Genomic DNA, 13,057 nt, shown 5'->3' on the forward strand with positions numbered 1-13,057 from the left:
CAAAAATAGTTTAAAACATTTTTTATGTTAGCTCCATAATGTCGTATTTGTATAACATAGTAAAACACTCAGATTATTTCTATTTTTTTTTATTTTTTATTTTAGTATATTAAAACATCTACTAACCCATTTGAGTATGCTAATCCTTGGGGTTAGGGTGTGTTAAAAAAATAAAGGGGAATTCCGGCTTTATACATCTTATCCCCTATACAAAGGATAGGGGATAAGATGTATGATTGTAGAGGTCCCGCCGCTGGGGACCCCCACGATCGCGGTACAGCCCCTGGCATTTTGTGCCAGGCACTGCCTCTGAGACGGGGCGTGATGTCACTGGCACGCCCCTAGTGCCATCACAGCCACGCCCCCTAGTGACGTCACGCCACACCCCCTCCATTCATGTCTATAGGAGGGGGCGTGATGGCTGTCACGCCCCCTCCCATGGACATCAATGGGGGGGGGGCGTGGCGTGACGTCTCTAGGGTGTGTGGCCGTGACGTCCGGTCCCCGTCTTGGAGGCAGCGCTCGGCGGCCTTTGGATAGGGGATAAGATGCATAAAGCCGGAATACCCCTTTTAATGTCCGATTACAGACCGTCACGCCCCCTCCCATGGACATCAATGGAGGGGGCGTGGCGTGACGTCTCTAGGGTGTGTGGCCGTGACATCAGGTCCCCGTCTTGGAGGCAGCGCTCGGCGGCCTTTGGATAGGGGATAAGATGCATAAAGCCGGAATACCCCTTTAATGTCTGATTACAGACCGTCACGCCCCCTCCCATGGACATCAATGGAGGGGGCGTGGCGTGATGTCTCTAGGGTGTGTGGCCGTGACGTCAGGTCCCCGTCTTGGAGGCAGCGCTTGGCGGCCTTTGGATAGGGGATAAGATGCATAAAGCCGGAATACCCCTTTAATGTCCGATTACAGACCGTCACGCCCCCTCCCATGGACATCAATGGAGGGGGCGTGGCGTGACGTCTCTAGGGTGTGTGGCCGTGACGTCAGGTCCCCGTCTTGGAGGCAGCGCTCGGCGGCCTTTGGATAGGGGATAAGATGCATAAAGCCGGAATACCCCTTTAATGTCCGATTACAGACCGTCACGCCCCCTCCCATGGACATCAATGGAGGGGGCGTGGCGTGACGTCTCTAGGGTGTGTGGCCGTGACGTCAGGTCCCCGTCTTGGAGGCAGCGCTCGGCGGCCTTTGGATAGGGGATAAGATGCATAAAGCCGGAATACCCCTTTAATGTCCGATTACAGACCGTCATTTGTGCATTATACAAGTAAAAAGAACAAATGACACTGCTGAAATGCAGACACGCAAAATGACTAGGGAAGACATCTTTATGGTCATACTTACACACAGGGTAGGAACCAAACTGGATAAGTTGACGTGTTTAGGGGCAAACATGTGAAGCTGCTGTAAACAGGAGATGCCCTGGGCCTGGACCAAGCAGTCTGGATTCTCCTGCATCACAGAGCAAGCCAGCAAGCAGTAGTTCCTTTGTGATGCCACCAATTCTCCGCCGCCTATAAAATGCAAAAGGTTTTACTTTACTTAGGGTCACAAACAAGAAAAAAAAAATGCAGAAGAACACACATTAGTAATAAATAATATGCAAACTCCAAAAAAACATAAAATTATAAAATCGCTGCAGTTTGGCAATCTTTATACCCAAAACCCTGGACTTCATATGACATTTTCCTCATGGATTTAGGAGTGTCCCCATTCCTAACAGCGGCAAAACTTTGCGATTTTGGTCAGCTGACATTTTTAGTGTTTTTTCCACAAGAGCTGTACGGATTCACAACATTGGGTAATGCTTAGCTATTACTTACTTATCTACTTGTCTATCATCTTACTGCTTTTTATTGTGCTCCATTCGGCCACGTTAGCTACGTTACTCAAATGTTTCCCGAGCTGTCCGACAACAAGTCACTTTATTGTGATGATATCATGGAGATCCAGATATACCGGAGAAAGAATACTTACTCCTTCTCCATTATACCTGTAATCTCCACCACGTTCTTCTGAGGTTTCACCGTTCCAGCACCTGAACCATGGTTGGATGCAGGCAGCTCCTGGTTATCTACTTAGAAAGTGCATTCTGGTATTGTGATTAGAGCGCAACATTGCAAGGTGAGCACAATATACAGTGACCCCCCCGACCTACAATAATTTCAACAAACAATGGCCTCTCAGGGGCCATCGCATGTTGAAGGCAGCATCAACATATGATGCTTTTGTATGTCAGGGCCATCGCATAAACGGCTATCCGGCAGCGCAGACTTCTTCCGCTGCCCCCGGATAGCCGTTTAAGGTGCCCTGTGTGCTCCGGTGATGGTCCCTCACCTGTCCCCGGCACTCCAGACCGTTCTCTTCAGGATCACCTGCATGGCCGTCGCTCTCCTTCTTTGTCATCACGTCGCCACGCATGCTGTCCCGTCATCCAATAGGAGCGGTGTGCGTAGCGACATGATGACGGCAATGAAGAGCGACAGCAGAGACGGTCCGGAGCGGCGGGGACAGGTGAGTATTACTTCCGATTCTTTTCATTGCACGGATCCCTCAACATACGATGGTTTCAACTAACGATGGTTCATTTGGAAAGAATTACGATTGTATATTATTCTGTATCCAACAAGAATATAGTAAAGAATGGAGCACTCACCCGGTCTTAGTGAACAATGTGCTTCTTTATTTTGTTACAGCAGGATAGCGTTCCAACACATATGGGAGAGCGGACGCACTCCCACATGTGTTGGAACGCTATCATGCTGTAACGACATAAAGAAGCACGTTGTTCGCTAAGACCGGGTGAGTGCTCCATTCTTTACTATATTCTTGTTGGATACATTTTGGACTTTATATGAGCGCACCGGAATGGTCTGTATACCAGAAGAGCGTAGCGGCAGAAGACTAGTGGAGTAGCAGAGCCGCGTATTTTCTGTTGTGGATTGGATATATATTATTCTTAATACACCTTTACCCTAAGGGGTTTGCAGCATGTCCCTTTGTTTTATTTCTCTCTCTGCACTACGTTTCTGTCATACGGGGATCGGATCCGTCTGGGAGATGTGAAAACTGGGGGCGCTCTTGTATCCGACCCGGACCCGGCCCACATTCATTCATTTGAATGAGCCAATCGGAGTCGGATAGTGACTCCGGTCGGCTAATTTTTTGCCCCGTATCCGGTTTTGTGATCAGACTATTTCAAATCTCCCAGACGGATCCTGTCCCCATATTAAAGAATCGTAGTGTGAATGCAGCCTTATACTGCTTCTTCCTCTCTGGCCTTTCAGAGTCCTCACACTGCAGATCTGCTTGTTCAGACTTCCTAATATGTATAACATTAATCTAAATCAAACGTTTCCAATCAAGTGGCTTTAATAAAATATTACACACACACACACAATAAATATAATATATATATATATATATGTTTAGATATTTTAGTTACAGCTCTCATGGCAAAGTTACATTTGCTATAATTAAAGGGGTACTCCGGTGGAAAACTTTTTTTTTTTAAATCAACTTGTGCCAGAAAGTTAAACAGATTTGTAAATTACTTTTATTAAAAAAATCTTAATCCTTCTAGTACTTATTAGCTGCTGAATACTACAGAGGACATTTTCTTTTTGGAGCACAGAGCTCTCTGCTGACATCATGACCACAGTGCTCTCTGCTGACATCTCTGTCCATTTTAAGAACTGTCCAGAGTAGGAGAAAATCCCCATAACAAACAAATGCTGCTCTGGACAGTTCCTAGAATGGACAGAGATGTCAGCAGAGAGCACTGTGCTTGTGATGTCAGAAGAGAGCACTGTGCTTGTGATGTCAGCAGAGAGCTCTGGGTTTCAAATAGAAAATAATTTCCTCTGTAGTATTCAGCAGCTAATAAGTACCGGAAGGATTAAGATTTTTTTTAATACAAGTAATTTACAAATCTGTTTAACATTCTGGCACCAGTTGCTTAACCCCTTAAGGACCCAGCCATTTTACACCTTAGGACCCGGCCATTTTTTGAACATCTGACCACTGTCACTTTAAACATTAATAACTCTGGAATGCTTTTACTTATCAATCTGATTCCGAGATTGTTTTTTCGTGACATATTCTACTTTAACATAGTGGTAAAATTTTGTGGTAACTTGCATCCTTTCTTGGTGAAAAATCCCAAAATTTGATGAAAAATTTGAAAATTTAGCATTTTTCTAACTTTGAAGCTCTCTGCTTGTAAGGAAAATGGATATTCCAAATATTTATTTTATTTTATTCACATATACAATATGTCTACTTTATGTTTGCATCATAAAATTGACGTGTTTTTACTTTTGGAAGACACAGAGGGCTTCAAAGTTCAGCAGCAATTTTCCAATTTTTCACAAAATTTTCAAACTCACTATTTTTCAGGGACCAGTTCAGGTTTGAAGTGGATTTGAAGGGTCTTCATATTAGAAATACCCCACAAATGACCCCATTATAAAAACCGCACCCCCCAAAGTATTCAAAATGACATTCAGTCAGCGTTTTAACCCTTTAGGTGTTTCACAGGAATAGCAGCAAAGTGAAGGAGAAAATTCACAATCTTCATTTTTTACACTTGCATTTTCTTGTAGACCCAATTTTTGAATTTTTACAAGGGGTAAAAGGAGAAAATGTATACTTTTATTTGTAGCCCAATTTCTCTCGAGTAAGCACATACCTCATATGTCTATGTAAAGTGTTCGGCGGGCGCAGTAGAGGGCTCAGAAGGGAAGGAGCGACAAGGGGATTTTGGAGAGTACGTTTTTCAGAAATGGTTTTTGGGGGGCATGTTGCATTTAGAAAGCCCCTATGGTGCCAGAACAGCAAAAAAAAACACATGCCATACCATTTTGGAAACTAGACCCCATGAGGAACGTAACAAGGAATTAAGTGAGCCTTAATACCCCACAGGGGTTTCACGACTTTTGCATATGTAAAAAAATAAAAATAAATTTTCACTAAAATGTGTGTTTCCCCCCAAATTTCACATTTTTGCAAGGGTTAATAGCAGAAAATACCCGCCAAAATTTGTAACCCCATCTCTTCTGAGTATGGAGGTACCCCATAAGTTGGCATGAAGTGCATTACGGGCGAACTACAATGCTCAGAAGAGAAGGAGTCATATTTGGCTTTTTGAGAGCAAATTTTGCTCGGGGGCATGTCGCATTTAGGAAGCCCCTATGGTGCCAGAACAGCAAAATAACCCCCACATGGCATACCATTTTGGAAACTAGACCCCTTGAGGAATGTAACAAGGGGTACAGTGAGCATTTACCCCCCACTGGTGTCTGTCAGATCTTTGGAACAGTGGGCTGTACAAAATTTTTTATTTGCACAGCCCATTGTTCCAAAGATCTGTCAGACACCAGTGGGGTGTAAATTCTCACTGCACCCCTCATTACATTCCGTGAGGGGTGTAGTTTCCGAAATGAGGTCACATGTGTTTTTTTTTTCTTTTTTGCGTTTGTCAAAACCGCTGTAATAATCAGCCACCCCTGTGCAAATCACCTCAAATGTACATGGTGCACTCTCCCTTCTGGGCCTTGTTGTGCGCCCCCAGAGCACTTTGCGCCCACATATGGGGTATCTCCGTACTCGGGAGAAATTGCATTACAAATTTTGGGGGGCTTTTTTCCCCTTTACCTCTTGTCAAAATGAAAAGTATAGGGCAACACCAGCAAGTTAGTGTAAAAAATATTTTTTTTTTACACCAACATGCTGGTGTAGACCCCAACTTCCCCTTTTCATAAGGGGTGAAAAGAGAAAAAGCCCCCCAAAATTTGTTAGGCAATTTCTCCCGAGTACGGCGATACCCCATATGTGACCCTAAACTGTTTCCTTGAAATACGACAGGGCTCCGAAGTGAGAGCGCCATGCGCATTTGAGGCCTGAATTAGGGATTTGCATAGGGGTGGACATAGGGGTATTCTACGCCAGTGATTCCCAAACAGGGTGCCTCCAGCTGTTGCAAAACTCCCAGCATGCTTGGACAGTCAACGGCTGTCCGGCAATACTGGGAGTTGTTGTTTTGCAACAGCTGGCGTACCAGACGTTTTTCATTTTTATTGGGGAGGGGAGGGGGCTGTGTAGGGGTATGTGTATATGTAGCGTTTTTTACTTTTTATTTTATTTTGTGATAGTATAGTGTAGTGTAGTGTTTTTAGGGTACAGTCACGCGGGCGGGGATTACAGCGAGTTTCCCGCTGCGAGTTTGAGCTGCCGCGCAAAATTTGCTGCATCGCAAACTTGCAGCCTGATACTCACTGTAAGCCCCTGCCCATGTGAATGTACCCTGTACATTCACAGGGGGGGGGGCCTCCAGCTGGTGCAAAACTACAACTCCCAGCATGCACAGTCTATCAGTGCATGCTGGCAGTTATAGTTTTGCAACAGCTGGAGGCACACGGGTTGGGAAACACTGAGTTAGGAAACAGACAATGTTTCCCAACCAGTGTGCCTCCAGTTGTTGCAAAACCACAACTCCCAGCATGCCCAGGCAGCCGAAGGGCATATTGGGAGTAGTGGTTACGTAACAGCTGGAGGAGAACAGTTTGGGGACCACTGTGTAGTGGTGTCCAAGCTGCAGCCCTCCAGATGTTGCAAAACTACAACTCCCAGTATGCCAAAACTGTCCAGGCATGCTGGGAGTTGTAGTTCTGCAACATCTGAAGGGCCAGATGTTACAGAACTACAACTCCCAGCATGCCTGGACAGTAAGGGCATGCTGAGGATGTGTAGTTTTGCAACATCTGGAAGGGCACAGTGGTCTCCAAACTGTGGACCTCCAGATGTTGCAAAACTGCAACTCCCAGCATGCTCAGACGCCAAGGGCTGTCTGGGCATGCTGGGAGTTGTAGTTTACAGGGTCCCATTACAGCAATGCACGTCGCTTTACGGCGACGTGCATTGCTGTAAAGGGCCCGACCACGGCTGAAGATCCACTCACCTGTCGCCGCCGCCGCCTTCTTCCTCGCCGGGATCCGGGTCTTCAGGGACGAGGTAAGTACCGGGGCCGGTCCCCAGCACTCCCCCGTCCCCCGCCGCATCCTCCGATCTTCCTCCCGTCCTCTCCGGACTTCAAGGGGCTGGGCAGGACGGGAGGAAGTAACCGTCCCCCCTCCTGCGATTGGTCGGTTAGTTAACCGACAGATCGCAGGGTATAGGAGGAGGTGGCAGGCTTGCCACCTCGCTCCGATACTCCAGCATGGTCCTGGCTGTCTGTGACAGCCGGGATCATGCGAAATTACCGGGCGGTCGGGTCCCAGAGACCCGATCAGCCCGGTATCGCCGCAGATCGCAAGGGCGATTTCCCTTGCGATTTGCGGCGATCGCCGACATGGGGGGCCTACATGGCCCCCCTCGGCGTTTGCCCTGGATGCCTGCTGAAGCATTTCAGCAGGCATCCGCTTCCGATCTCTGCCCGGGGCGCGGCAGAGACCGGAGAAACACCAGGACGTACTAGTACGTCCTGGGTCCTTAAAGCCCAGGGTGCCAGGACGTTCTAGTACGTCCTGGGTCCTTAAGGGGTTAAATAAAAAAAAATAAAAAAAAAAGTTTTCCACCGGAGTACCCCTTTAATATCCACATTTTCAAAGTATTAGGGAAAACTCGTAACATTAAACTATAGGTGAGAGTGTTTTATGTTACGTTCATACAAAGTGATTTCTGAGTGTAATTCCGCATACAAATTAAGTTAAGAAATTCTGATGCAGCAGAATCCCATTGCTGCCCATAGGATTCCATTGCACAGTGCAGACTATGAAACTCCTCTCCTGAAAGAATGATCCTGCTCATTCTATTGACAGAATCCATTGTCTGCGCGGTCCTAGTGCTGCTCTCTGAATCTCCAGCCGGATGTTCTGCAGTGTGAACCCTGCCTTATAGACATATGTTTTTAAGTTACCTTGGAGTTCTGGTCCAAGTGTGTTCAAAAGAGCGCTCAGACAGCGGCCTAAACTGCGATGGACCTCTGCATGCGACGGAGGAGTGCTAAGCAGGGCAGTCAAAAGGAGTGTCAGTGTCGGCTCTATATGGACATAATACAGTGGTCCAGAGGAGTCAATGATTATGGAAAGGGAGTGCAGGGCCCAGGTCTGAAGAGGAAACAAAAGACCTTAGTAAGCATATAGAAGAATACCAAGAAAACAAACACTCCCAGGATTTAAAGGTGAATGAGTCAACTGGGAAATTAGTATTTAGATCAGTGTTTCCCAACCAGTGTGCCTCCAGCTGTTGCAAAACTACAACTTCCATCATGCTGAGAGTTGTAGTTTTGCAACAGCTGGAGGCACACTGGTTGAACAAAATACTGATCTAGAAACAACCATTTTGAAACTAGTGTATAATTTGGTAAGTAGAAGATTAAAGTTATTTGGGTACTGTGTATATCCCTATGGCTTTATAAAGGTTCCAATTTTTTTATGGTACACTGGAAGTTTTATACGTTTTTTACTCACTTGAACTTCAGGTGATGTAGTGTCTTGAGACAATGAATGCAAGACAGCAACACAAGACGCTAAATGTTGGGTAGAACCAATCCCTCCTAGATACCTGTGCAAAGACCCTAAAGCTAAGGCGTGACCGGTCCGGGACACCACATCTCTCGCTACCTTCAACCTGGTAAAACAAGAACAAATTATGTTCACATATAAGATTAAAGGATTGACTGACAGAGTATTGATAACACCTAGTCACTTACTTGTCAAAGCTGGCTTGGGCTAGATAAGATGTGTATGCAGGTTCAGATACTACATGGGCCAGCCTGGCCATGCACTCCACCGCAGCACAGCGCAGCCAGGGGTTTCTGCTTTCCAGCGCTCCTACAATCAGGGACAGACATGGTTTCCGGGTTTCCTCTGGCCCTAAATTAATGTGGTTGGAAGCCAAGTGCTGTAGAGACAAAGTAAACGTGAACATGAAGCAAATAGCATGGATACTCAGGAATTTCAGGCAATAAAGGTGATTTGTAACTAGAAGATCTAATTTTTGGACTTAGATGATTGCTTGGACCTAAAATAACATGATGTTAGAACCTGGATATTCACTTTTAGCAACTACAATTACTATCTTTAAAGGGGTACTCCGGCGCTTAGACATCTTATCCCCTATCACGCCCCCTCCCATAGGCTTGCATTGAGGGGCAGAGCGTGACGTCACACGGGGGCGGAGGCGTGACGTCACACGCCGCCAGCCCTGTGGTCGCCGGTAATCAGACCCGGAGCAAACATGCTCCGGGGACTGATTTTAACCGGGGTGCTGCGTGCAAGATCACGGGGGTCCCCAGCGGCGGGACCACCGCGATCAGGCATCTTATCCCCTATCCTTTGGATAGGGGATAAGATGTCTAAGCGCCAGAGTACCCCTTTAAGTGTACATTATAAAGGAGATTTTGGGCACTGAAAAGTCCTCTCCATGGGGCACAGCTACTTCTCATTCTCTCCATTATAGGGCGGCACAACATGGAAACAGAACCAATAGTTTGCATGTAAGACTAAACAATAAAGACATACAACAAATTTAGTGGTGAAATAAGGTCGCTATGTTTATTTAAAGTAAAACCGTTAAACAATAAATTAAAAATAATAACAATAATAAAATATTAGAATAATGAATATTATGTCCACCTGCATTAAACAGGCGACTATCCCCCTTATACACATCGCAACAAAATAAAGTATAAGGAAATAAAAAAGGAAAATAATTAAATTAAGGGAGGGAGGGAGGGTGGGTCTTGATCCGAAGGCTGAAGTGACTTACCTGTACCGCCACCCGCTATATAAGGGGAAAAACCGCCAGTAGCTCGGGCGCTACAGCCAATCCAGCGGGGGAAGCTGCAAGTGCCAGCCACACAAGGTATCTGCAGTTAAGGACATTAGAGCGAACCCAGAGACAAATACAGACGTGTGCAGCATCAAACCATAGAATATAGTTGACGTTTCCAAGCGGCCCCCCTTCTGTATTTGTCTTGGGGGTCCTTACATTACATACTCTTCTCTGCTATGCTATGATGGTACACTGGACTGAACAAGCTGGCACCATGCTGGTGAAATCATTTTCACAGTACACTACTATAGCTGGCATGTGGGGTGAGAAGGGATTACAGATGTACTGGGTTTGCAAGGCCGTCAGCACCACTCCACTACTACACTCACTTCCCAGGTTCAGGGTTACACGCTGCAGGTCTGGGCGCTCCACAGCTCACTCGGTGCCTGCATCCAAAGCACTACGCCAATCTTACTTGAAGAAATAACGACACGGCACTCGAGGCTCTGCTCCAACTTGCTGCTTTAACGCCAATGGCAGGGTTTACAAGGAGGAATTCACTACACCAACAATGCCAACGTGTTGTTGGTGTAGTGCAGCGGTACTCAACTGGCGGTACTCAACCAAATCCGGACCGCGGACGCCAGTCATCCGGACCTCCGGACGGTTCAGGGAACCACCCTGGCAGCTGCTGTCCTGGCACTCATATGTATTGGTGTCTTTTAGACACCGATACAAATGAATAGCTGAGCGCTGCCGGAGCAAGGGAACACCCTGCTCCCTACCCGGCCACACTTCTTCTGTGATGCAGACAGTGCAATTAGCGCTGCCTGCATCATCTGCTCTGGCCAGGCCTGACGAGAAGAGGCCAGAGCAGTGGAGCAGGTACAAAAAAGCAGCAGGATCGGGCCGTCCGCGAGGCTAGTCATCTGTGTCCGGCACCATAAAACTGCAAGTAAATGAAGTGTTAGGGTAGAAAGGGTTAAAGGGGTTGGGAGGCATAAAAGTGAAAGTAAATGATGATTAGGTCTTGGAGGGGAGCTTGCAGATGTTAAGGCAGAAAGGGGGGGGCCATAAAAGTGAAAGCAAAAATTATGCAGGGGTCTTGGGGGGGGCAGGGGGTGGTGGTGTTAAGGTAAGAAGGGGATAAAGGGGTCTGGGGGGGCATAAAGTGAAAGTAAAAATTATGCAGGGGTCTTGGGGGGCTGGGGTAGTGGTGTTAGGGCTAGAAGGGGATAAAGGGGACTGGGGGGGCATAACAGTGAAAGTTAAGAATAATGCAGTGGTCTGGGGGGTGTTAGGGCGGAAGGGAATAAAGGGGTCTGGGGAGCATACAAGTTGAAATAAGAATGATGCAGGGGTCTTGGGAGGGGTGTTAGGGTAGAAGGGGATAAAGGGGTCTGGGGGAAGAAAATTAAAGAAGAATGATGAAGGGGTCTTGGGGATAGTGGGGGTATTAGGGCAGAAGTGGACAGAGGGGTCTGGGGGGGCAGAAAAGTTTAAAGAAGGATGATGCAGGGGTCTTGGGGGGCAGAGGAGTCTGGAGGAGGACTTATGGGTCAAGGGGGGCAGAGGAGCCTGGATAAGGACTTAGGGGTCATGGGGGAAGAAGAGTCTGGATGAGGACTTAGGGGTCAGAGGAGTCTGGGGGGAATCTGAAGGAAGAGGAGAAAGACGGGTCTGGAAGAGGACCTCGGGGTCTGGGGGGATTTAAGGCCCAGCCACACTGACGACATTCCTCCAGGGGAAAATCTACTTTCAGCAGAGCCCTAAAGTTTTCAATGGTTTTCTGCTGCACTGTGCACACTGTGGAATCATCACTGCAGAATGGAGGAAAACCTTAAGAACAAACATGTTCGTTTTTTGGGTGAAAGTCCATTCTGATGGTGGAATTCTGTCAGACTGCTTTGTCATCTATAGATGCACGGTGTTTGGCAGTATTATACTCAGGGGCACAATGTGTGGCAGTATTATATCAGGGGCATAGTGTTTGACAGCATTCTTTTTAGGTATACAGCATGTGACAGTATTATACTCAGATGCACAGTGTGTGAAAGTATTATACCAGGGGCAAAGTATGTGGCAGTTATATATTCAGGGGCACAGTATGTGGCAGTATTATACCAGGGGCATAGTGTTTGACAGCATTCTTTTTAGGTATACAGCATGTGACAGTATTATACTCAGATGCACAGTGTGTGAAAGTATTATACCAGGGGCAAAGTATGTGGCAGTTATATATTCAGGGGCACAGTATGTGGCAGTATTATACCAGGGGCATAGTGTTTGACAGCATTCTTTTTAGGTATACAGCATGTGGCAGTATTATACTCAGATGCACAGTGTGTGAAAGTATTATACCAGGGGCAAAGTATGTGGCAGTTATATATTCAGGGGCACAGTATGTGGCAGTATTATACCAGGGGCATAGTGTGTGGCAGTTGGAGAACAATTATGACTTATTCCAATCTAATTATGTTCTACAACAGACAACGTCTATTTCTTGCATGGCACTGAGGCTGCCAGGTGTGAACCAGGTCTTAGTGTTTAGCTCGGACCTTCACCGGATGGCAGACCTGGAAAAGCGGACCCCTACTAAAAGTAGTTGAGTACCCCTGGTGTAGTGCATTCCTCATTGTAAGCCCTGCCGTAGGCATTAAAGCAGCAAGTTGGAGCAGAGCCGCGAGTGCCGTGTTGTTATTTCTTCAAGTAAGATTGAAGGTGCTATGTGAGCAGAATATAAATAAACAGTAGCAGCACAACAAGGAAAGGGTTACAGTCCAGGCTCTCTAAGGCTTTATCCCTCTCTCCTGCACATAGCAGTAGCTAAGCCCCACCCCAACTTTCTGTTTTCCGCCCTGATCTAGCTGTTACTAGAGACGGAATTCCCCTAACAACAGGCAGTGTATAGCAGATTGGAGGAAAGAGGGACTCCTAGCGGCCAAGCTGTTTTTCTAGGGTAAGGAGTATTTTTTTGGTAAATTAATTGAAGAACAATTAACAAATGTATTAAGAATCATATATGCTGTTACGTGAAAGAAAGTTGTTTGAAATTACAGTTCCCATTTAAGAAATATTCTAGTCAATAGTTACATAGCTACATAGTTAGTATGGTTGAAAAAGACATACGTCCATCAAGTCCAACCAGGTGATTGAAGGGAAGGGTGTAAGGGGATAAGGGAAAGGGATATAGTTTTATAATTCTGCATAAGCATTAATGTTATTTTGTTCCAGGAATGTATCTAACCCTGTTTTAAAGCTGTTAATTGTTCCT

At 46.3% G+C, this 13,057-nt stretch overlaps 1 protein-coding gene across 2 annotated transcripts in view; it reads right to left on the reverse strand.

Moving 5' to 3' along the window:
- HEATR5A (HEAT repeat containing 5A) overlaps nt 1-13,057 on the reverse strand; it is a 76,823-nt gene that overhangs the window by 37,736 nt on the left and 26,030 nt on the right. For both annotated transcript variants that reach the window (XM_056546026.1, XM_056546025.1), the window contains exons 17-20: nt 8,720-8,910; nt 8,478-8,637; nt 7,925-8,114; nt 1,354-1,523 (exon numbers count right to left, since the gene is read on the reverse strand). In XM_056546026.1, coding sequence (XP_056402001.1) covers nt 1,354-1,523; nt 7,925-8,114; nt 8,478-8,637; nt 8,720-8,910 — 711 coding nt within the window. The remainder of the gene's footprint in view (nt 1-1,353; nt 1,524-7,924; nt 8,115-8,477; nt 8,638-8,719; nt 8,911-13,057) is intronic.

The sequence above is a fragment of the Hyla sarda genome, chromosome 11, assembly GCF_029499605.1.
Source record: "Hyla sarda isolate aHylSar1 chromosome 11, aHylSar1.hap1, whole genome shotgun sequence".
Lineage (NCBI taxonomy): Eukaryota > Metazoa > Chordata > Amphibia > Anura > Hylidae > Hyla > Hyla sarda.